At 34.3% G+C, this 26,671-nt stretch overlaps 1 protein-coding gene across 11 annotated transcripts in view; it reads right to left on the minus strand.

Moving 5' to 3' along the window:
• The window catches only part of WRN (WRN RecQ like helicase), a 123,751-nt gene that overhangs the window by 51,928 nt on the left and 45,152 nt on the right, over positions 1 to 26,671 (minus strand). For all 11 annotated transcript variants that reach the window (XR_006520832.2, XR_006520834.2, XM_070499637.1 and 8 more), the window contains 9 exons: positions 25,566 to 25,646; positions 23,484 to 23,622; positions 22,128 to 22,203; positions 20,320 to 20,387; positions 19,919 to 20,027; positions 19,280 to 19,348; positions 15,006 to 15,088; positions 11,491 to 11,597; positions 2,625 to 2,812 (listed from right to left, as the gene is read on the minus strand). Coding sequence is in view for 9 of the 11 variants with exons in the window: in XM_070499637.1 (XP_070355738.1) it covers positions 2,625 to 2,812; positions 11,491 to 11,597; positions 15,006 to 15,088; positions 19,280 to 19,348; positions 19,919 to 20,027; positions 20,320 to 20,387; positions 22,128 to 22,203; positions 23,484 to 23,622; positions 25,566 to 25,646 (920 nt within the window). In the remaining 2 variants the exon portion in view is untranslated. The remainder of the gene's footprint in view (positions 1 to 2,624; positions 2,813 to 11,490; positions 11,598 to 15,005; positions 15,089 to 19,279; positions 19,349 to 19,918; positions 20,028 to 20,319; positions 20,388 to 22,127; positions 22,204 to 23,483; positions 23,623 to 25,565; positions 25,647 to 26,671) is intronic.

Here is a 26,671-nt window from a genome sequence, read left to right on the forward strand (position 1 = left end):
CAAAAGATACATACACACAAATATTCATAGCAAAACTATAATAGTTTAAAATAATCAATTTCATCATTATGTACATTCATATTATAAAATACTACGCAAACATTAAAAAATTAAGTGTATGCAAAATCTTTAAGAAGGACTATGGCAAAAGTTATTGAAAACTTAAAGGAGGAAAAAATCAGGCAGTAATTTCACTCTCAGTCTTACTGAATAATCTACTGAAAGTAATTTTTGATAATGACCAAATGGACTTCCATATCAAAAATTCAGTAAATTACTTCATAGAGTGAGAAGAAATAAAAATTACCTTTTTAATGTACAAAATTTCATTTAAAAATCACTTTTCAAGGAAGAAAAAACCATTCACCAAAACGCAGATATTGTAATATCCTATACATTAAGGCCCTAATTTGGGAAAACATAATATATAGAAAGATAGCAAAGATACTTTAAATGAAAGGCGGAAATTGCAAAAAAAATAGATCTACCACAAAACTATTTCCATATAAACTCAACAACAACAAAAACTGGGAGCGCATATCTGCACCATACAGAGTCAGAGAAAAGACTAGAGCTAAATTCCAAAATATTAATAGCGATTATAACTGAGGAATGGGATTGGAAGATTGAAGTACTTTTTAATTTATATACATCTGTATTGTTCAAATTGATACTAAGATTATGTATCACTTTTTATATTGAAAAGAACAGAAAATACACAAAAATTTGAACTTATAGAGCAAAAAAAATCAAACGAGTAAAAATTCCTTTTACAAAAGGATTCACAACTTTGCCAAGTGGTTTAGTAAAGACTGTTATTTCTTCACAACAATTTCCTAAAGGGGAAAAACCCTATCTTTTTCCAACCACTAAATTAGATAGGTAAGAGGCTTATCTATCTAATTTAAATGTATCATGAATATAGAAAACAAGTAAGGTCAGAATTTAAGAAACAATGAATACAAAAAATGTGAATACTGACTTTAAAAAATGACAGAATTAAATGAAGGGAAGAAAATGGAAACAAAAGGCAATATTCTTAAAGTCTTAATTACCCTCCATTTCACTGCTCATTAAGAGGAAAACTCTTTGTCTAAGATCTACAGAAAGCATTCTCACTTTCAATGGTTCCCTGCTCCCAAAACTCTTCTTGGAGGACTGAAAATGAATGCAAAATCTTTCTTGATTTGCTTCCGGAAAAGTCATGGTCACATTAAATATCAAAATCTTGGACGGTCTTGGATGCCAGGTTAAGGAGTTTGGCCTTTAGCCCACAGGAAAGAGAGAGCCACTGGAAAGGAACACCAAGAGTTGGGGACGTGCTTTCAGATGACGGATCTGAACTATGTAGAGAATGCAATAAGGAGCAATGAGGAGGAGGGATTATAACAGTCTGGGCTAAAAAGTAATAAAGACCTCAATTAGCAGAACTAACATGAAAGACAGTGAGAAGAAAACATTTACAGAAAATCATAAGAGGACAATACTATCAGAAAGATATGATGCCACAATGTCACAAAAAACACAGTTTCAAAAAGAAAGGGTACTAGGGGACAGTGCCATAGAGACTGAGAATAATATGGACTGAAAAGGGTCAAAGATGAGGAGAGTGGATAATGGTCTGACTGTGGAGACTCTAGCCTAAACAGGCTTCCTCAAGAGAACGTTTCCCTTTAGGACGGAAGGGAAGGGAAGCACAATGAAGACTCACTTTGGGGAGATCACTAGAGCAGCCAGAGCACTCAGAACATATTCACTACGTTCTTGTTTTATTCTGAATATAGGACAATCAAGGCAATAGCAAGTCCTACATTTAAATTCATCCTAAAGGTCCCCGAGAGTTACCGTAGGGTTTCCTTAACTTAGGATGATCTCTTCTTTTTATCCCTTTCTGAAAAGGAAAACACTAATGATGTTCTTTAATCTCTATTTGCCAAGATTTGTTTTGTCTTTGTATTAGTGGGACAAATATTATTATAAAATTACATTTCTATGTATTCTGACTTAAAAACGCATTTCATAACATGAAAATTATAAGCCTTTCACTGAGCACACAGAGCAGGGAATAAGGCAAAGGGAAGCTTCTTAGCATACATAAAATGCCTTCAAACAAAATAAATAGGAAAGAGTACTAGTGACAGTTTCTTCAGTAAAATGAAAATATGTAGCTTACTGAGCAGTTATAAGGATTAAACTAGATCACTTATATAAAGTGCCTAAGATAGTCCTTAGCACACAATGTGGGCTCAAAAATTGTTTATTATTAAGATAACTTAAAATTCCCAAATATTCAAGAGTAAGTCATATAATTAGTGAACCAGATAGAATTCAGATAAAAGACTCATTTGTTTTTGGTGTTTACTCGTCAATTATTAAGAGTATATGTCGTGTTTAAGCAACAGCATGGAGTATAGAAATATTGGAAGACTTAGTTTCTGCCTTCAAAGTAGACTTTTTCCTCAGTCACTGCCTTGAATATATAACATCACGCTTGACTTAAACCAAAGCTAAGTAGAATCCAAAATATATTAAATATGCACTAGAAGGAAATAGTAAAAAAACAAAATAAATTTTTAAAAAAGAAGGAAATAGTTAACATAATTTACCAACTATGAAGTCCTCACCGTGTCTTTTGGACAAGAAATTGCTTCAGATCCTGAAGGATGTTTCCTGTTTTTTGTCCAACTTCTAAATACAAGTTCGGTCGATCAAAACCAGTACAGGTGATCCGAGGGTTCTTCAGTTCTAAGCAACGCACAATGTCGTCCCGGATTGAAGAACTGGCTGTAGCAGTGAGGGCGACCACTGGAACCTGAATGAAGTAAAAGGGATTTTTAGAAGAGAAGAGAACTCATTAATTCCCAACATTTCTACTGCCTTCTTACCAAGAGACTGGAAGACAATTACAGGAGGAACAGTGTTAAAAATGCAACTCTAAAATTATTCTTTGCTAAAGAAGAAAAAAAAAATCCTACTTATTTGTTTCTCAGCCTTCTGAATACATTTACTTTATTTAAATCAAAACTCATTTAAATAAAACATTAAATCTGTAAGATTCCTAAATGCAATCTACCTTGTCTTGTTAAATGAAGCCTACTTATTAGCTATCTATCTCTCCATTTATTGTTTTTGACATTCATTTCATCTGTAAGAATGCTGATATAAATGGAAAGGTATGTATGCCCTATTTTTGATTCATCTATAATTCACAAGTTATAAACCCTTTTAATCACTGAAAATCTAACTATACAAAGCAGGGAGTCTTTTTTTGTGTCCTATATTAAATATTGTGGTTTATGGCTCCTCAGATCTAGAAGTGAAGCTCTCAATGACTGGGATAACATTTCTCCAGTTTTACTAAGTCAGTCATGGCACAGTATATATAATAAAAATGCATAAAATGAAACATCAATTATTAACTAATTTCTTGAGCAACCAAGTCATGTTCTATTCTCAGTCTAGCAAACAGTTCTCAACTGGATTAGCAGTCAAAGCAGGAGGCACAGCAGGTACCAGAAAAAACATGAATATGTAATCTTTCAGAAATTCTAAATAGGACAACAACATATCCCCCATGAAACTACATTTAAGATCTTTGTCCCTATCATCACAGGGAGATATAATCAACCATGCCATCATTTCATAATCAGGAAAAATGGACTAAGTCTTAAAGTTGTTCCTAAATCATCAGCTGTTCTATACCTAAGAATACAACCTTCCTAAAACACTCTTTTTGGCCCATTACAAATACAGTAAACAATATCCTCATAAAATAGTTCTTCAGAGACACTCCATCTACCTCACAAGTCAGTTTAAGGAATTATCTTGTATGTAAGTGAAAATCTGTGGGCAATTTGTAAAAAAGCAATTATAGAATTTGAAAAACAAGATACAATTTATTAAAAACTATAAACTACTTTTACAATCAATATAACTTCACTGAATTAAAAATTACCTAAAAGCTCGTATTAAAAAAATCAATTAAGTTTGGGAGTACTTTTTTTAAATGGAAAAAAATTATATCAAAACCAACATAACCAGGTAATTGGTATTTTTGCATTCTCTATCTTTAAATTTTGTGAAATTATTTAAAAATGTAACTCCTAAATTAAATTCATTGATTTTTGGCTTACAATCAGACTGTCCTCTGAATTTACAGGGTGCCTGTCTAATAACATAGATGAGTAGGCCAATTTATAAAGAAGTTAATCAAGCCTTAATATATATATGTTATTATTAATACATATATCTGCCATATAGCTCTACACCAAATGAAAAGAAAATATGTATCAAATACAACGCTGAGAAAAAGGGAAGTTTAAACATCAGAAGTTCTTAGGACGCACCTTACAACAACAAAGCACTTCCACCTAAATTAATGAATCAATTTATAAATGTACTAATAAAATACTTGTTTAACTACATATGCAAATAAAGACAGAAGTTTTCAGGATGGAGACTATAAGAAAAGATGGTTTGGTTTGTTTTTCAGCAATATAATGTATGAGTGGAAGGGCAATGCATTTATGGAAATAAGCATGAAACGTGATACCTCTTGAAGAAGTTAATAGAAAAATCAGGCAAAATAGCAGCACGGTAAGGGAAACACTCTGGCTTAGAATCAGTTACCTCATTCAAATCCTGCCTTTGCCACTAGTTAGGTGTGAGAGTTGAGCTGTGTATTTAACTCTCTCAGCTTTGGTTCCCTCCTCTATAAAACGGCTACAATAACAATAACACCACCAATCTCATAACATCAGTGGGAAGATCAAATGAGATCAAATATGTACTGTAATGTGCGGAACACAATGCACAGTTCACAGCGAACACTCACAAAGTTTCAGCTACTACTGAGACTTATTGCAACAACTGAAAAGAGTTCTATACGAGAACTCCAGAGACATGGGCACTACTCGCAGGTTTGCTTTGCGGCTGAGTTTGGCAAGGGCTAACTTGTCTTGGCCTTAGTTTCCTGACCAAAATATGAGATGGAGAGGGCCACATGTTAGACTCACTGCTAACCAAAAATTCCCACTTTGCCACCAGAAACCCCCTATTCCAGTGACCTACTAACAGTGAAAAATCACTACAAATTCACTCTTTTTGCCTCCGACATTCTCGCAAGTCCCAGTTAAGAATGTTGCCTCCACAACTAGAAGACAGAATAAACTAAAGGAATATATTAAACTTAAAGAAACAACAGTTACTTTCACTTCAGAAATGAGTAGAGTCTTTTCTCTTAGAAGCTTGTGGTGCTTTATGATATTTCAAATTTATAAACTAAGATGAAGCTTAAAAGTAACACACAGGCTGGTCTGAGAAAGATGATCATGCATCCCAGCTTGCTGGGCACTCCCAGTTTACGCGATCAGAATTATTAACAGCTTACAGCCTTCAATTTTCACAAGCAAACCAGTTTGGATGATAAATTATACTGTCACCTAGTTATATCAAGTTCTTCACTCATGAAACTCTTATTCTTTAAGTCAGCAAATCTTGGTTTCTTTAGGAATATGTACCAAATTTTGTTAAAACAAGCAACAAAATATAAATTAATCTTGTAACCATAAATTTAGCCACATATTTCAACAGTGTAGCACCTACAGATTCAAAGAATTATAACTATTCCATTTGCTTCTAAATGCAGGTCGTGTGGCTAATTCTAACTCTGTACTCCTAAAATCATGCTTCATTCAGTAACTCACCATCTCAAATAGTTTTTAGTGACTACTATGTGCTTATTTTTGTGAAAGGGCTGGGGAGGAAGCAACGGAAAGAACCAACACATCTCATGGATCTCACACTTCCTCTTATTTGAATTGTACAGTATTTTCAGACTGACGTAGGGCTTTCTGCCTGGCTGCTCTTTCTTGAGACTCACTTTGTCTGATTCTCTCCAAACAGGAATCTTTGTGCCAAATGGTTTAGTGATTTCTTTGCTATTTTTGAACTGACTGAAATAATATGGAGTGAAGCATTGCAGGTTTACACCAGTTGTCCCAGTGTAATTACAGTTGGAAGGAGAAAAAAAGCACTGAGAACAGTGAGGAAAATGAGAGTCCCACAACCACAGGTGGCCTTTCTCACCACTTAGCTAAGAAAGAAAATAAAGGAAAACACTTGGTGAAAAGGTATTCTCAGCCATTGCTGGAGGAACACTGTGTACTCTACTATATTGAATCATCCCAAGAAACGAAAATGATCCAATGGTCCACAGCCAGACATAATAAAAGACTAATTCAACACTGAAAAGTGTTTAAGAACTCCATAAAATATTTAAAACTCCTCTAAGACAATCCTTCTAGAATCAAAGGCCTAGGAAAGGATTACAGAAAGCAATTTTCCTAGGTGCCAAAAGCTTACGTTAAACCATTCTAAATGAATGGAAAGCAGTCCTCAAGGAACACTGAGCCTAGTGACTTCCACCACAGAAATATCTTCTTTCTCTATTACATGTAACACTATTAGACTTTCTATATTATTTGTACCATTTCATACACCGTTTATTGCTTGGTACTATTGCTTCTACTTTTATAGGTATGAATCTAAACTCCTCTACTGGACTACGAGCTACTTTAGGGCAGAAATTGTTTTATTCTTCTTTCAATCATTTTCTTTAGAAACTAGCACAGTTTCTACTGCCCAACTCTGCTACTCACCACCTGTGTGGGGAAGTGCCTTCTCTGATTCTCAGGTTTCTCATCAGAATTCATTTATTCATTCACCCAATTATTTATGGAGCACCCACTATGTGCCAGGTACTGTCCTAGATTTTATAAATCAAATCACCAAAAACCCTTCGCCACAAAGAATATTCTAGTAGGGACCCACAGACAATAGACAAAATATAGTACAGTAAGTTAAACAGTCATAAGTGTAATTAAAAAAACAGTAAAGGGGGACCAGCCTGGTGGTGTAGTGGTTAAGTTCACACACTCCACTTTGGTGGCCCAGGGTTCGTGGTTCGGATCCCAGGCGCGGACCTGCACACCACTCATTAAGCCATGCTGTGGTGGCATCCCACATACAAAATAGAAGAATACTGGTACAGATGTTAGCTCACTGACAATCTCCCTCGGGCAAAAAAAGGAAGATTGGCAACAGATGTTAGCTCAGGGCCAAACTTTCTCACCAAAAACAAAGCAAAGTAACATGAAAAATGTTGAACCTTGGGGGGTTAATCTGAAATTTTAAATATGGTGGTCCAGGAGGTCTAAATGAAAAAGTAATATTTCAGCAAAGACCTGAGAGAAGGGATGACACTGCGTGAATGACTTGGGTGAAAAGTATTCAGGGAGGGAAGAGCGGGAACAAAGCCCTACCACAGGAGCATGCCTGGCATGTTTGAAGTATATCAAGGAGAACAGTGTGGCTGGAAGCCAGTGAATGAGGAGGCAAGTAGTAGAGGATGAGGTCAAAGAGAAAAATGGAAGACCACAACACATAAGACATTGCAGTGACTTCTGTCTTGATTTAGAGTGAAGTAGTCTGCTACTAGAGGGTTCTGAGCAGAAGACGTGGTCTATCTGACATTATTTTAAAAGTATCACTCTGGATGCCGTATTGAAGTAAACTGAGGAGGAAAAGAGCAAAAGCAGGAAGACCAACCAGGAGGCTGTTGTAACAGCCCAGGTGGAAGGAGACGGTGGCCTGTCCCCAGGCTGTGACAGAGATCAGAGATCGAGAGAGAAGTGAGCAGAGTCTGTATACATTCTGCAGACCTCATGAGATTTCCTTACAGTTTAAATGTAGGGTGGGGTGTGAGAAAAAGAGAGGAGTTAAAGAAAATTCCAAAATTTTTGGCCTGAGCACCAGAAGGATGGAGTTGCTATTAAATGAGACGGGGGAGACAGAGTGAAAAGCAGGTCTGGGATCGAGAGAACATGAGGAAGTCAGTTAGGAATAGGTTCGGTTTGAGAGGCTTATCTGGCATCTAAGTAGAGAGATGTTGAGGAGGCAGTTACCTTTATGTAAATGTGCATGTGTACCTATGTATACGCAGTCTATAAAATGGTGAAAATAAAAAATAGTGATAACACCAAATGCTAGCAAGGAGGCAGAGAAAATGGATCACCCATAAACTGCTGGTATCTATTCAGGGTGGGGATATAAATTTAGGAGCTGCAGCATACAGATGATATTTAAAACCATATGTTGAATGAAATGACCAAGATGGTAACTGCAGAGAGGCAAGAGAATAGGTCCAAAGACTAACATTTCAGGCATGCCAATGTTAAAAGGGCAGCGAGGTGAGAAGAAACAAGCAGAGGAAACGAAGAATGAAGAGACAGGAAAGAAGGAAGAGAACCAGGGAAGTGTGCTATCCTCGCGACAAGTGAAGAGTTGTTTCAAGAAGAAGGTAATGCAGATATTAATCTTGCCAGATTGTTGTGAGGGTAAACCAAGATAAAAGCATTAACCCGGGGCCGGTCCCGGAGTTGGAGCTCAATTCACAATAGTTTGATTCTCCTTCGATATATACTTGCTAACTGGCACATTCAAGTTTTTTGTTGGTTTGTTTTATTTTATTTTAATGTCTGCTCCAACCAAATCTTTAAGAGAAAAGCTAACAAAAAGAAATTATTGTTAAGATAGTTCTCGATTTGCTAGCTATATGCACAAATTAATAAGCAATGAAACTGAACTAGATAATCTACCAAAAGAACAACAAACAATTTCTAACACTTTTTAAAATTTTTTTATTTATTTATTTTTATTTTCTTGCTGAGGAAGATTCACCCTAAGCTAATATCTGTTGCCAATCTTTCTCTCTTTGCTTGAGGAAGATTGGCCTCAAGCTAATATCTGTGCCAATCTTCCTCTATTTTGTATGTGGGATGCTGCCACTACAGCATGGCTGCTGATGAGTGGTGTAGGTCAGTGCCCAGAAACCAAACCCGGACCACCAAAGCGGGATGCGCCAAACTTAACCACTAGGTCACAGGACCAGCCCCTCTAACACTTCTTACTTTACTCATATTACCATTAAATCTTGGGCCTAGAAGACACTATAGCCTCACTACTACCAGAAAACCAACATCGTTTATTCATACAAAATTAATACAGTAGAGTAGAGAACTTAGAAATAGATTCACATAAATATATCCAAATGATTTTCAATAAAGTGGCAAAGCAATTCAACAGAGAAAGAACATCTTTCTCAACAAATGGTTTGAAGCAACTGGACATCTACAGGCAAAAAAATGAACTTCAATCTAAACCTCACACCTTATACAAAATTTGACTCAAAACGGATCATGGCCTTAAATGTAAAACATAAAAGAATAAAAATTTTAGAAAAAAGAATCATAGGAGAAAATCGTCAAGATCTTTGGTTAAGTGAAGAGCACAATAAGAGAAAAAGGTGATAAGTTGGACTTTATCAAAATTAAAAATGTTTGCTATGTGAAAGACACTGTGAAGAGAATGAAAAACCAGCTACAAATTGGAAGAAAATATTTGCAAAGCACATATCTGACCAAGGATTCCTAGCTACAATATATTTTTTAAAACTCTTAAAACTGATTAGTAAAAAAACCAAACATTCCAATTAGATCAGGCATTTCACAAAAGAGGCAATTAGTACATGAAAAGATGTTCAACATCATTGGCCATTAGAGAATGAAAATTAAAAAGACAACATGATATCACTCCACTTATCCAAATGGCTAAAATAAAAAATAGTGGGGCGGGCCCCATGGCATAGTGGTCAAGTTCGCACACTTCACTTCAGCAGCCCAGGGTTCGCAGGTTCAGATCCTGGGCGTGGACCTACACACCGCTCATCAAGCCATGCTGTGGTGGCCTCTCACATATAAAATAGAGGAAGATTGGCACAGATATTAGCTCAGTGACAATCTTCCTCAAACAAAAAGAAGTGGATTGGCAATGGATATTAGCTCAGCAACAGTCTTCCTCACTCACACAAAAAAATTGATGATAACACCAAATGCTGGCAAGGATGAAGATAAACTGGATCGTTCATACATTGCTGGTGGGAATGTAAAATGATATAGCCCTCTGGAAAACAGTTTGTCAGTTCCTTAAAAAGTAAAAACGCACTTATTAGGAGCCAGCAATTTTACTCCTGGTCACTTATCCCAGAGAAATGAAAACTTATCCTCACAGTTTTAATCATTCACCAATTAAAGGACCTTTGGGTTGTATACAAACGTCACAGCAGCTCTGTTGATAATAGCCAGAAACTGGAAACAAAAGTCCTTCACCAGGTGATGGATAAACAAACTGTGATACTACTGTACATGGGAATACTATGCAGCAATAAAAAGGAACAAACTTTTGATACACAGGACAACTTACATGGATCTCAAAGGAACTATATGGAGTGAAAAAAGCTAATTCCAAAAGGTGGCAAACTGTATGATTCCATTTATATAACAGTCTTGAAATAACAAAATTATAGAGATGGAGACCAGAATAGTGGTCACCAGGGATTACTTAGGGGTTGGAGGAATGGAGGGTGTGGCTGTAAAAGGATGGCTCCAGGGAACCTTGGAGTAATGGAACAGTTCTATCTCTTGATTGCAATGGTAGTTATACAAATCTACGTATGGGATAAAACTGTATAGAACAACAGACACACACACACACACGACTACTTATAAAACTAGAATAAGAATAAACTGAAGTAACAATAAATCGGAGACTGTACCAATGTCATATTCGTAGTTTTGATATTGTACTACAGTTATGCAAGATGTTATCACTAGGGAAATTGGGTGGATGGTACATAGACCCTCCCTGTACATTTATTTACAACTGCCTGTGAATCCATAATTTTTCAAAATAAAAAAATGAAATAGTTGTCAGTGTTGTAAGTTTTCAAGCTATTCATGTAAAATATGCCATTCATGTACAACACTCATGTAAAAATTTACTGTTCTTTATAATCAGGGAAGAAAGTAGAATTCTAATACTAACAGCTTTATTAAAACCCTTTCGAATAGTTCCATTTTTAGGTCTTCAACATGACACAAGAAGTCACAGCCACGCTTTCTTTCACAGCATCCTAGAGTAAAACGACATATGGATAAGAGTGGTGTGAGAAGGCATGACATCTAACCACGCTTCCTAAGCAGCAGTCAACAAACTATGCTCTACAGGTCACGCCTGGCCCACAGCCTGTTTTGTTACGGCCCTTGCGCAAAGAACAGTTCTAACATTTTTAAAGGGTTGTTAAAAAAACAAAGAAAAATATGTGACAGAGACCATACTGGCCCATAAAGCCTAAAATATTTATCCAGTTCTTTCAGAAAAGGTTTGCCAACTCCCGCTCTATAGTATTCCTCAATAAACTACATGCCAATCTTGGAAGGAAGACAGGTTAGAACTTTTTAAAAGTCTTTCCCCTGCTTACATCGTTCATTTGCTCTTTCACAGAGAAGTCTTCGGCTTCTTGGCCACTCCCCAATCCTGGACTCTCCCTTAGTAAGAGTGTCATTTCAAGACATCACACTTGGCAAAACTTACCAACGGGAATGCTGTTTTTAGGGAGCCCAAATTCCTGAATGAATTTCTAAAATCATGTCCCCACTCAGAAATACAGTGAGCCTCATCCACAGCAATAAGTGTGATACCTATAAGAAAGAAAAATATAAAGGGGGAAAATAAACTAAGTTCAAAATGAAAGAATAAACTCATCTAAATCAGTATCAATTTCTTCACTTAGGATATATAAATATTACAGGAAGGAGAATGAATAACCAAATCAAAGTACTTGGTTCATATAAAAATATAAGCGTAAATAACATCAGATAACACTAAAAGTCATTATTGAGAATGGAGGTGGGGAGATATATGGATAAAAGGCATAAGGATAAAAGAAGGAAATACTTATATCTTATTCAAACATATTTATCGGATTTCAGCTTTCATCATTATTTATTATTCAGAAAAATGAATTACTTACTATTATTTTGTCCTCGAAACTACCATCCATGAACCATCTGCAACAATAACATCCTAAGAAAAAGAGCTCTTCTATTTCTCTTTGATAATACTTTCAATTTTAGCTCATGGATTAGCGATCCAAAGAGATAGAGGAGTCAGCACATTTCTAGTGAGATTAAGTGCATCACTCTCCACGACTGATCACAGATCATATTAGAGAGAGTTCCTCTGAAATGCCAGTATTGGAAGACAGGAAGACAGCCACATTTTCTAATGTAAAATGCTAAGGGAAGAACTAAATCTCATTATGTACGAAATAGATAAGAAGGAATATCACTTGTTCTTTCTTCTCCAGCAACCTCTCCACTCTACGCCCACACCACACACCCATGTTGAAATGGAATCAATAGTGTACAGTAATGCATTTCAGAAAAGAGCTTTATTGTATAACCATCCATTACGACGTCTTCAGATATTTCAAAGTAATGACAGTGGGTCTTTTGCCCTCAATTAGCAAATTAATACTCAAGACAAAAACAGTTTTTTCCTTCAACAGGGATGATCATTACTTGATACTTATCTGAGTATTAAGAATGTGCTGCTACTAACAGGACAGTTAAAAACATGTGTGTGCTCTGGAGTCAGGATTGCCTGGTTGCAGAATCTGGATCCGTCCCTTAGAATGTGTATTACCTTAAGCAAGTTACTTAAGCTTTCCAAGTCTCAGTTTCCCACAAGTAAAAGGTGGACAATAATAATACCTAACATTTTTTAGTTACTCTGAAGATTAAATTAGATCATACACATAAAATGGTAAGACAGGGCCCAGCATAAAAGAAAGCTCAAGAAAAAACATTACTATTATTATTATGGTTATTAAATGCCTGCTATGATCCAAACACTTTTCTAGAAATAAAAAGATTAATAAAATGCAATCCACGACCCTGAAGCTTACGATTCTAAAAGAGGAACAGACATTTAATCAACAACTGTAATTCACTGAGATTACCAAAGAAAGCATAAAACAAAAACCTACTAAATATGAGCAGAGTGGGTTGATTAGGATCAAATTTCCCTGGTTACTACTCAGTGGCTGGGAAGAAGTCAATTTACCACTATATTCATTTTGGCTTTAGAAACTAATGACCTAGATTTTAAATTAAATAGGTTAAAATAAAGATGATGGCTCCTCCTTTATTTTAAAACCTTCCTTTAATAAACAGGTTTGACTAACTACCCTTGAAGGGAGCTGAACTTTGTCCCTCACAGTCAGTCTAGGCAAGCATTTGCCAACTTCCACTCTAAATGTGCAAGTCCAAGTGTCTACCTAGTCCCTACACATATTTCATTTTGGCATAGCTGTCACTCAAGCCTTATTTCCAAAGTTACAAGTTAAAAGACAATTATGAAAATGTTTGGTTTGAAGGAGCCTCCATATAAAATTATGTTTGCTGCCTCTGTTACAAACTCATACTATTTAAATAATGTAACATTTACCATAAAAATCATAAATGTGATTAGCTACATGTCACACTACTGTACAAATAAAATTCTGAGTATATTCACTTTTGCAAGCATCTTACAATTTCCTGCAAACAAAAGACAAAGAAAAATATTTCAAAAAGAATTTATCCCTTTTTGTTCAACATTGAAAGTCAAGCAAAAAGAACATTTTCATCCATCATATGCAGAGTATTCTGCTTTAATGATTGCAGTATTCATAATTTAATCCATTACAAAACAAAAAAAGAGAATTAGAACTACCTGTCAAAAGGATCCAAGTAAATAAGCCCATTATTAACTCCATTACAGGAACAAAAGAAATACCAAAATGGGACAAAAGATATACAGACCACTATGGACAGAGACCCTAGCTTTTGCAATAAAACTATGAAATTTATGTATCTAGGGTAGCTAGGCTTAACCTAAAGTGAAATATTCAAAAGAGCTTCATACAACCTGATAGGAGATATACCATATTTGTTTTCCATTAAAGGCAAAATATAAAATGCCAATAAGGGAGTTTAACATCTGATGGATGCACTCTTTGATAATATATTTAAACGAATGATAATTGCTGCCCTCATTCTTCTGTTGGTATTTAGCATATTAAAAAGATACCAATTTCTTTTCATTATATTGCTAGAAAAATTGTTAAATGCTTTCCTAGAGTTAAATCACAGTAACCATCAAACAAGATGTTGCAATATTGAAAACTTTACCTATCTGGAATTATTTTAATATAGAATTATACAGCAAGATCATCTAATATTAGAAAACAAAGATTGGTTGGTTCAACTGAATGTTTGAAATATGTGCATTCACAATAGAAGCCATGACTGCAACTCTTAGACAGCTAACCCTAACCATCAAGAAGGGAAAAACGAACAGACAAAAAATTTTTAAGTACAAAAAGAAGGGCCCCAGCTTTTGATTAATTCTATATTTACATTTCCTAGGAAATAAGCTCTGACTTATTATCTATTTTTTTAAAAATTAATCATGCTTACTGGTGGCAAATATTCAAAGGTACTGTGGTTTCTAACCCTGACTACACATCAGAATGTGACGAAAAACTACAGACGCCAGGGCCCCGCTCCAGGCATGTTAAGTCAGGATTTTCAAAGTTGGATGAGTCCAGTTTTTCTAAAGTTTGAAAGGTGATTCTCATGAACAAGGGTGGAGAACCACTACCATGATTTAATTAAGATTCAGAATATGAAAAAGGAAATTATAATTTCATAGAATCTAAGATTCAACATTCATTCAACAATGCATTTAAATGCCTACCACGTGCCAGGCACTGCACTAGGGAAAAATAAATAGAAAGGAATGGCATTTTTTTCCTCAAAAAACATATAGTCTAGCAAAAGAAAAGATATATAAACAGGTAATTGTAATACAGGAGCCTAATTTTAGGGTACTATGGGATAAGACAGGAGAGACACCAAGTTGGAGAATCAAAGATTTCCTGGAGGAGATAATGCTTGAAATAAACTTCAACAGATGTGAAATCCAGTATCCATGCATAAGTTTAACTTTAAAAGATAACTCAACTCAATAAATACTCTAAAAGATCCTACTGTACCACTTACCAATATTAGCCTGAAGTTGGTGGAGTAGGTACAAGTTCCTCGAACAGAATTCTGGAGTTATGTATACAATCCGATATTTGCCTCTGCAACAACAAAGAAATAGTAGAGGAAACATACCATCATAAAGAAAACAATCACTCAATGAGTTACAACTTAAAACCATAATATCTGATAAATCTTTTAAATAGTAATATATTACGCCACTTATCAAAAACTAAATGAATGTTATATATGTGTGTGTATATCCACATATATTAGTTTTTGATTTCACTTCAACGCATGAAAATAAAAATTAGCAATGCCTGTCATGGAGTACTCAGGATTAAGGTGACATTAGAAGCCAGGTTCTGATCTCCTGCAGTCTTGTCCCAAAACTTGAGTTAAGTGCAATCCACCCACATACCACCCTCCTTCTCAAAGAACTACAACCCATTATCCTATCTCTGACTCCCTCCCCCAAGATTAATCTGACAGCACCCATGTTTCTCAATGTATTCTGCTCTCTTGCCTATTTCTTCTTGGGCCAAGGACAGACAGTCTATCAAAGTCAAGTCAATTACTCTCTGTCCTGGAATTTGGGCATCTGACCAAGAAACAACCAGTCAGTCTCTGCAAGTGATAAGACCTAGAACACATAAAAAAAGGAGCTGCAGAGCAGTCTTCTCCTATTTTGTGACTAGAAAAGCAGAGAATGCTTATCTCCTCAGAGAGAAGAATGAGGACGACACATAGATGCTCTAAGTAAAAAGAAAGCCCTGTAATATTTTCAATACCCAATTCCAGTCTGTTCCTAAAGACTGGCTAACTTCTTTTCAGTGGGAGCCACAAGACATACCTGCCTCCTTAACATAAAATTCAGTATTTGCTTAAGCTCGCTTGATTGATTTCTATTCCGGACAGACAGAATCCTAATTAATACAATGTTTCTAATAAAGATTAGGTCTTGTGCAAAATATGTATATAGTCTCTTTTCCATTCTACCAAATGAAGACAGATCAAGTTAAATGAAATGAAATTTAGTTTTCTATATAAAAAGACTAAAATATTTAAATTTTATTGTCTATTGTGTGCTAGGCATGGTGCTTCCACTAGGAATTATGAACAAAACAATTAAGAACAAAACAGATATCCTTTTAATCTCATGAAATTAATTCAGTATTCTAACTAACACAGGAAATAGTATATAATAAGCTCTGCCCAGGTTTGAATCTCAGCTCTACTTCTTACAAGTTAAGTGATCTCAGGCAGGCACTTAACTTCAGTGTGCCTCAGTTTCTACAGTGTAAAACTGTGATAATAATTATAAAGACAGCTAATTCTTTATATACCTAGATCCAAGGGAAACCCAAACAAAATCCAAGCTGGCATTTTAGTTGAAAAGATGATTTTGAAATATTTATGGAAATATAAAGGACCTAGAACAGACAAAAACCTTTCAAAGAAAAGAATAAAATTGGAAGACTCGCACTACCTGATTTCAAGGCTTTTTATAAAGCCATAGTCATTAAGACACCAATCCAGACAGACGAACAGAAAATAGAGTGCAGCAATAAACCCACATATATGTAGTCAATTTATCTTTGACAAAAGTGCAAAGGTAATTCAGTGGAGAAAGGACAGTCTTTTCAACCAACAGAGTGGAACAAATGGATATCCTTATGCAAAAAAATAAATTATAATCAATATCTTGTACAATAAACAAAATTTACATAAAATGGGTTATAGACCTAAATGTAAAACTTAAAACCGGAACACTTTTAGGAGAAAATACAAAAGAAAATCTTTGTGATCTTGAGTTAGGCAAATATTTCTTAAATTTAACACTAAAAGCAAAATCCATAAAAGAAAAAATTGACAAACTGCACTTTATCAAAATGAAAAACTGCTCCTCTTCAAAAGAACTGTTAAGAGAATGAAAAAAGTCATAAACTAGGAGAAAATGTTTGCAAAGCATATATCAAATAAAGGATTTGTACTCAGAATATATAAATGACTTATCAAAACTCAATAAAGAAAAAATAACAATAAAGAATGGACGGGGCCAGCCCAGTGCTGTAGTGGTTAAGTTCACGCACTCTGCTTCAGCAGCCTGGGGTTTGCAGGTTCGGATCGCAAGCACAGACTGACCCAATGCTCATCAAGCCATGCTGTGGCAGCATCCCACATACAAAATAGAGGAAGATGGACAAAGATGTTAGCTCAGCGACAATCTTCCTCAAACAAAAAGAGGAGGATTGGCAACAGACGTTGGCTCAGGGAGAATCTTTCTCACCAAAAGAAAAAAAAAAAAAACAATGGACAAAAGATGCGAATAGACACTTCCTCAAAGAAGATATACAGATGGTCAATAAGTGTATGAAAAGATGCTCAACATCATTAGTCATTAGGAAAATGTAAAATAAAAACACTGAGCCCCTATTAGAAGGGCTAAAATTAAAGACTGGCCATACCAAGTGATGGCAGAGAGGAGCAGAAACTGGAACTTTCAGACACTGCTGGTGATGGTACACTCTCAAAAAGTCTGGCAGTTTCTTAAAAAGTTAACATAGAATTACCATATGATCCAGCAATTTCACTCCTAGACACATACACAAAAGCACTGAAAACATATGTTCATATAAAAACTTGTACACAGATGTTCATCGTACCATTATTCATAAAAGCCAAAAAGTGGAAACAACCTAAATGTCCGTCACTGATGAATGGATAAATAAAATATGGCATGTGAATGGAATATTATTCATCCATAAAACGAAATGAAGTCCCGACAACATTATGCTAAGTGAAAGAAGTCAGACACAAAAGGTCACATACTAGATGAGTCCATTTATATGAAATGTCCAGAATATGCAAATCACAGAGACAGAAAGCAGATTACGGTTGGAAGGGGGTAGTGGAGGAACAATGGAGAGTGACTACTTAATGAATATGGAGGACTTCTGGGGGTGATGAAAATGTTCTGGAATTAGATAGTGAGGATGGCTGCACAGCATTGTGAATGTACTAAAAGCCACTGAACTGTATACTTTTTAAATGGTTAAAATAATGAATATTATATTATATAAATATACCTCAGTTAGAAAAAAAAAGTTAAACATATATCCATCACAGGATTCAGCCATTCCACTCCTTGGTTTAAATCAAGGAAATGAAAACACATGTCCGTAAAAGACTTTATAGAAATGAGTGAAGTTTGGGGATGATGGCTATGTTCATTTTCTGGATTGTGGGGATGGTTTCGTGGATGTTTTTATGTCAAAACTTACCAAATTACACATTTTAAGTACGTAAAGTTTATTGTATGTCAATTACACCTCAATAAAGGTGATTTAAAATGTTTAGGAAAAGAGAAAACATATGTTCAAAAAAAGATTTTATAGAAATGATCACAGCAGCTTTATTAGTAATTGCCCAAAACTAGAAATAGCTGCAGCGTCTATCAATAAGGAAATGAAAAAACAAACTGTGGTATTTTCATACAAAGAAATACCACTCTGATATTTAAAAAAAAAAAGACTATTCACACATGCAACAACATGGAAGATTCTCAAAACATCATGCAGAATGAAAGAAATCTTACACAAAAGAGTTCATACTGCATGACTCCATTTATACGAAGTTCTATAACAGACAAAAGGACAGTACAAAAAATTAGAACAGTGGTTTGCTTTAGGATGGAAGACAGAAGGACAGACTGGAAAGGGACGTGAAGGAACTTTCTGGAGTGACAGTAATATTCAATATCATGATATGGGTTTGTGTTCCATATTTGTACGCATTCATCAAAACTCAGTAAACGCATGTGTGTATGTGCATGTATTAATATATACACACGTATTTTTGTTTGTGTCTGAGCTCTTTGGTAAGAATTATGTCATGATAGTACTGCTGGGGCAAGAGATCTAGAATCCAGGCCCTGCTCAGTCATTTATTCCCTGAGTGACTTTGGGCAAATTACTTTCTCCGGGCCTAAGTTTCCTGATCTGTAAAGTGAGACAAAGCTAGATACTCTCCAAGTTCTCTCCCAAAACCAAACTTTTACAATTCCATGATCACAGTGCTAACCTTACAGGCCAAGAACTGAAAATAAGAGGTTTCTTTAAGTTTGAAAGATTTTAAAATTAATAGTTCTGCAAATGTACTATAAAAAGAAAGTACATTTTTAAATCATGGACATTTTGTGCATGCATTAAATAAAATTTCTGTGTGTACAAAATTCTCTCACATACCATAGACACCTGACCATATGATCAGAAATCACATAAATTACTTACAATTTAACATCCTCTAGAACATTTTTTGACTGTGCTGATCCCAGAAAACAAGCTGGAATGTTGGACATTCTATAAGGAAAAAAAAATATTCTGGAGACATGTATGTACCACAAATATCAACTTCATTCTTAAGTGAGAAGGAATAAAGAATACAATGATGTACATATTCCTCTTCTTTGCAATCCTCACTCTTTTTGTAACTCACTAATTTTATAAACAAATTCCTTCAAGGAAGCAGGCTATTAAGGTGGGTTTTTCCAAAAAGAATGCAAGCTCAGGTTAAAGAAATTAAAAATTTTTTTGTAACTAAAAAACTTACTTCCATGCATACACTTCATACAAAGCTAAAGAGCAAGGGTAGCCAAAAGAAAAGAATTTTGAGATATGCAATGTAAATTGACATAAAGTTTGCTTTTAAAAAAATTTTTATCATGCCACTTGGTAGCCTTGAATTACAGTGAGCTCAAGAAAGAAGAAAAGTTCCTCCACTAAAGTGTCATTTATTACTGATAAAGATAAAGCAACACTTATAGAAATGTGTTACTAGGAAATAGATTTTAACATAACATGATAGATCAGATGTTTCCTTCACTGAATTAAAAAAAGGGGTGATAATGTGGCAATGAAAACATTACTTACTCAAGCTGGAGCACTTGGTCTTCCATCAAAGAAATAAGAGGAGAGATGACAATGGCAATCCCACCTACATAAACTGGTGGATACTGGAAGCATAAACTCTTTCCATATCCTTGAAATAAAAATAATGCACTCATAGAAATAAAAATAAAGCCTTGGTACTTCAATTTCTTCTTACAATGTACTTGTATGAGATGAAGGGTCACTATTAATATGCTATCTTCCTAAGAGGTAATGATGCATAAATTTGAGCATCTTCTCTCAGTTCACTCTCTTCTATATTTTACATCATTTGCATTTGTATTTGTATTTGTATTTTGAGAGTTTAACGAAAGATTAAGCATTTCGAAACATTTAAGTTTTGTTTTTTAAAGGATTAGGTTATTTGCGTAAGTATAACTTACCAGTTGCCATGACAACAACGTTATCTCTTCTTTCTTCCAATACAGAATGAATCACTTTCCACTGAACCCTGGAGAATGATAAGCAAAAAGCTGTTTTGTACTAACAAGAAACCCAAGGGACAAGGTGAAATCCTTTTAATTTTTTCACTTTCTCTAACTGAATTTCCTTTACATTTTTAAGCTTCAGTATAAAAATGTATCAGCCCCAGAACTTTAAAACAAAGAGCCCCATTTGATCAACCTCCCATTTAAGAAGACTGAACAATTAGGAGTTTCTATGGTATATGTATTAAATTTTATTACATACATCTCAAGTATAAAATAAAGTACAAGCTGCATACTAGATATCCAACAGAATCACTGGTTTAAAATAAATAACAGAAATGCTCCAGCGACAAAGGTTGACTGAGAAGGGAAATGAGGGAACTTTCTGGAGGGATTATAATCTTCCATATTTTATTTTATTTATTTATTTTTTTTTTTGAGGAAGATTAGCCCTGAGCTAACTACTGCCAGTCCTCCTCTTTTTGCTGAGGAAGCCTGGCCCTGAGCTAACATCTGGCCCATCTTCCTCTACTTTATACGTGGGACGCCTACCACAGCATGGCGTGTCAAGCAGTGCCGTGTCTGCACCCGGGATCCGAACCAGCGAACCCCGGGCCACCGAGAAGCGGAACGTGCGAATTTAACCGCTGCACCACCGGGCCGGCCCCTAATCTTCCATATTTTAATAAGGGCTTAGGTTACATGGGTGCATGCACATATACTCAAGACTTGGAAATGTACACTTAAGGTTTGACCATTTCCTTGTATGTAAATTTTACATCAAAAAAAAAAACATAAATATTTAACTATGGTTACTGATTCATATGCTGAAGTACTTAGGGAGAAGTCTAATGATGCCCACGTTCACTGTAAGATGCATTTTAAAAACTGGATGGATTAAGGAATGGATAGACAGATGATCAAAGGATATGTGATAAAGCAAGCAGAGTAAAATGTTTAAAATACAGGCATGCATAGTACAAACAAATTCAACTTTATCTTTGAAAACTTTTTTAGTAAAACATTGAGAGAAAAATCAATTGGACATGTGATCTCCTGGTGTGCTGATAATGACCTATTCTCTTTTATCTGAGTGCTGTTTACAGAGGAGGCCTAGTTTGTGAAAATTCATTGATCTGTACATTTGTGTGCACTATTCTGTATGTAGGACATAGTTTAATAAAAAAAAAATTTTAAGATCAAAATAAAAAAAGGAAATAAATGCTTCCATGGATTAAATTTTAAATTCCCAGAATCAGAAAAATCCAGTCTAGATTTTTGCACTCTTCTCAGTTTTATTCAAATTTACTTGTTTCTCATCTCATTTTAATACTCAGATGTAAATACATTTGAATATATTAAAACTGATAAAATTATCACTGTTCTTCAAACTGTTGTCTTACGAATTTCTATTATATCAGCATGCTTTGGACAATAAGATGCACACAATAGGCACATAGATACTTATTTAATGAAAAGTCAGCATTAAGATTCATTTATTAATGTACTTAAACTGGTTTCTACCCAGAATTCTCTACAGTAAGGAAAACCACTTTCTTGACTTATAAGAACAGCTTGCAGATATGAATTTTATATAAATATTACTTCAAAATAACTCTGTAGTCACTCACAGGAAATACAGTGCAGCATGTATAAACTAGAGTGAAGTTGGGCTGTTACTGTTAAATGGATGGATTATTTGCCTTGTTTCCTTTGCAATAAAATAGGAAATATGCAATTTAATTAACTGAGATTATACTCACGGCTTAAAACTGGAATGGCCAAAGTAGGTCTTGAGGCAAATCACTTGCTCTGCATTAGGTCCTGGTAACAAACGGTCTGAAGATAAAAAAAAAATGGGCATTATGTTAAAATAGAAGCACACAAGGTAAGAGGGAAGGAAAGTTTTATTTCACTGGCTTCTTTTAAAGAATACAGTGATAGATACCAAAGGTTACTGTTCTCTGCCTTTTAAATCCAACTAATTTGGCCATCTGGGTACCAATCATGACTCCAGTTAATACTTTGATTATCAGCTAATACTAAGGATTAGAACTTTGTTGTGGTTCACACTTTTGCTGGCACTGTCAAAAACCAATGTTTTGGAATTTGCTACCCTTCTAAAAACTAACGTTTAGACCCAACCATGGAAAGCAATATACCAATCCAAATCTTATAAAAATGGTAATCAGAAATTACATTAGTGTCACAAATAAAATCCACAGATAAAATGAAATCTTAATTTTAGTTACCACTCCACCAAATCTTTGACCAAAATTCTAACTGCCTAGAATAAAGAAGTTACGTCAAAATTACCTAACTGATTTTCATTTTCTTCTCAGATTTAAGGGTTCATAAGTGGCCAAGAAAGAGCAAAGCAAAGAATTAAGACAATTCATCTTTAAACAAATGAAAATTCATTATTATACTTCTCAGCTTTAACAACTCTAAATAGAAAATGAAATTGATTTGGAGATATCATGTCCGTATTTGATACAAGAAAAAGGGAAAAACAATTTTTTTTAACATCTTCATATATCTTCCGCATACAAAATATATTTAAAATTTTCCACTTTGTAACACTGATGAAATCCAGCTCTAGAGAGAGTTCTGCTTTATGAGAAGACCCCCACAGTTTGCTATAATTAATGCTATTACTTACACTTAAATAACAGAAGGTTCACTTAGTGGATTCTTTACTATGGTTAGCATACACAGCATGAAAATTAGTCCATTTTGCTATTTGTTCCTGTACAACCTGTTTTAAGTAATAAGCTCCTGAAGAAGAGACACTATGTATCTACACCATTTACAATAACGTTTAATATAATTAATGATTTTTTTATGATTTTAACAAACAAAATATAAAATTCAGGATGAAAAATTTCACATCACCATGTTCACCAAATGACACAACACTTCTATTACTCTCCTTTATAAGTAGTAAGATTGTGCTTTATGGAGACCAAAATACTGAGGAATTTAGTAACAAGTTTTTAGGACCTAATTAACAATATCACAAAATCCTTAACCTCCCAAAGGTTTAAAAACTAGACTCTAAATCAAATTCAGTGGTAAGTATCAGAGGTGAGTCATTCCAAACGTATTACAGTGCTTACCTTCATCATCTTCTTCTTCCTCTTCAACAGCTTCACTCTCATCTTCCTCATCTTCAAAAGGAACATCCAGATTTCCTTCCATTTCTGTGCCTTTTGAATGAATTGGATCTACCGTGACACTATTTAGGTTTTCTAAAGTCTGGAAGTTTAAAAGAAATTTTAAAAGCAAAACCATCAACAGTGTCATATCTTTTTCACCAAACACAAAAGGAGTATTATTTACAGAGCCTACAATTTTGTTCAAAGCTGGCAGATGTGCAAGCAATACCACAAAAGAACATGTGTGCTCCGGTTTAAATATGAGCTCAAGAATGGTTTCTAAGGCACAAGGTCAAAGATGGAATACTTTCAGCATGAACAGTGTTTATTAATAGCATATAATGAACTGTCTCTGGGGAAAGTTATCATAAATTTTGACTTTAGATAACTTGAAACATTTTTTCTTTATCACACTTCAATGTTTTCAATTCTGAAAGGGCCAATGTGGGTTTTAATGTTACCTTTGTAATGAGTTTCTCTATAACACGTGTCAGTGTCAGTCACATCCTTTTTGAGTAAGCATAAGGTTTAAATCATAAACAAACAATAAATGTGGTTTTGGAAGCGTCAAAACAACAACAAAAAAAAAGATTCAAATAACTTTAGGAAAGGAATATTACAAATGTGAAATAAAGTTATTTGTTTTTATTTTGACAATATCTGATTTCCTCCTCTAAGTGAAGACGATCAATTTAAAGAGTGTTAGGATATTTCAAAACTATTTCACCTCCAAAATTTTTTACTGAGAAGTGACAGGAAGAATTACTAAACCACAGTTGTCATTTTCTCTTTTTATTAAACCTTCCATTTAATAAATTTGACTTTAAAGGTTTAAAAAAAGTGTATTCATTTCAAGCCTGGAGAGGGGAAAAACGTGATTCTGTTCCTGATTTTTTATTCAAGTCAACAAACATACTTAGAAAAGCATTTTGAAAATAAAGTTCTTTCATATGGGCATCCAGATTGCCTTCTAAGAGGTTCAATATATAAGTTTGTAGAAGTACACAAGTATCCTACAAATGCACTACTTGAACAGTACTCCTCAGAGAAATGGTTAATCAATGAAGGAATATAATTTGGTATTTACGTTCTGTTATTAGTGCTAGCTCATATTTACTGGACACTTAAAAATTCCAGACTCTATACTAAGCTCTTCACAAGTAACACCTTAAATAATAATTACAACTGTTAACTGAGTATTACAAAGGCTAAGAAACTTGCCCAAAATCACACAGCTAATAAATGGAGAAGCTGGTATTCAAACCCACATCTAAATTCAGAATCCACATTCCTAATCACTACTCACTACGCTGTCTCAAAACTAAAGAATCAGGAACCTAACCTCATTTCAAAAAAACAAAAATCACATTGACCTAAAGATGAAGAATAAAAAGTATGCATAAGAGTGAACTACTGTATTTTTCTTCATTTTTCATTTAATTTGGCTAAATTTTTGCTTTTCTTTCTTATTGTCCATCCTTAGTTCACAAAACCTAAAAAAGAAACTGGAGGTTGAGTGAAGGGGTAGAAAATACATAAATTATAAAATAATATTTTCAACTTATATAATAAAATTGGGGAAAACGGAATCATTGAAAACATTAGAAAATTATATATAATAAATATAAAATATCCATAGTAAATAAAACCAAAGAAAGTAGAGATGAATATTGAATGTATCAAAGTAGAACTTCCAAATAAAAGGGGACATACATAGATGGGAAGAAAGAGAAACTTATTTCAATACTGGAGAGCTGAATCACTACCCACATTCCAGAAAAAGATGAAAAGAAAGTGACCTAAGAGGGAACAGAGAAAACATAGTAGCATGCTTTCTAGTATGTAAAAATTAGTATACTATCACTAAAATATTATTCATAGACATATAAAGCTGTAAAGAAATATGAACTGGAAAAAATATAATGTTACATAATTGATAGCAACCTCATTGTGGTGGGACCAGTTTAGAATTAGGTAATACTTTACTTAATTACATATCCTTTGGAAATAACTGGAAGTAATTTTCTATACTTTTAAACATACCTTAAGCATCTCCATTTCTAAATCTTCATCACTTTCAATTATATAAGATACATCCTCTTCATTATCCTTGGAGGATACATGCTTTAAAAAAAAGTATTTCAAACATTAATTTCCAATATAATTGACTTCATATCCTCTTTTCTACAAAATAAAGTTCCTATACACTAGATATCTTTAGACAACTTCCTCTTCTTCTCTAGCAGATAAATTTATAAGACATATTTATGTTTATATGATACGTAGGTAAAAAGGGAGAGAGGGTAGTAGGGAGGCAGAAAGAGAAGGAAAAATAAACATAAAAACAAAGAAAGAAACAAAGAACCAAAAAAAAACAGAAAGAAATATAATTGGAAAGATAGACAAGATAAACAGACTTGAAATAAAGCCCACCCTCTAAATGAGAATACAAAATGACAAGTTCAACCATGGTTAAAAAATGTCAAACTGTGTTTCCCAAAGTTTTTGACTACAGCAACTTCTTTGCAATGTTGGAAAATTCTGTACAAAGCCAGCAACAACAGGTGTTCTTTTATATCCACTGATTTAAAAAAAGATCACCAAAAGCTACTATGATTGTAATAATACCTTTAAATAAATTGCTATTTTACAAATAGCATTACACGTATTTGAAAAACAGTGTCACAAAAGTTTATTTATTCAGACATAGCTTATGTTTGGATATAAGGAGCTTTAACAATAATTTGGCAATCCCCAGGAAGCAAGTGTCCAAAAGCATGGAACCTGCACAAAAGAAACCCACAAAACATATACAGAAAAAGCATTCCCCAATATGTCTAATGTTTACGTTGAAAGTAGGAAAAGGAAGTATAGCCTTAATTAGCCTGCAAAAACTAAGCCTTAAGAAAAGATTGTAAGTCTTATACAAGAGAAAAATTCTTTTACTTTTTAAATGGGGTCTTTAATGACTAAAGGAAAAAAATGCTAATAATTATTGCAGAATAAAAATTGGCAAGAATTGGGATAAAAGATATCAGTCAGATCATGAAATCCTGATCACAATTCTGTATCATTATATGAAACATATCATTCTAAAGTGTATACCTAATGAGAAATTTCTAGAAAATTAAAGACTAATGCAGACGTTA

This window comes from Equus asinus, chromosome 27 (assembly GCF_041296235.1).
Source record: "Equus asinus isolate D_3611 breed Donkey chromosome 27, EquAss-T2T_v2, whole genome shotgun sequence".
Lineage (NCBI taxonomy): Eukaryota > Metazoa > Chordata > Mammalia > Perissodactyla > Equidae > Equus > Equus asinus.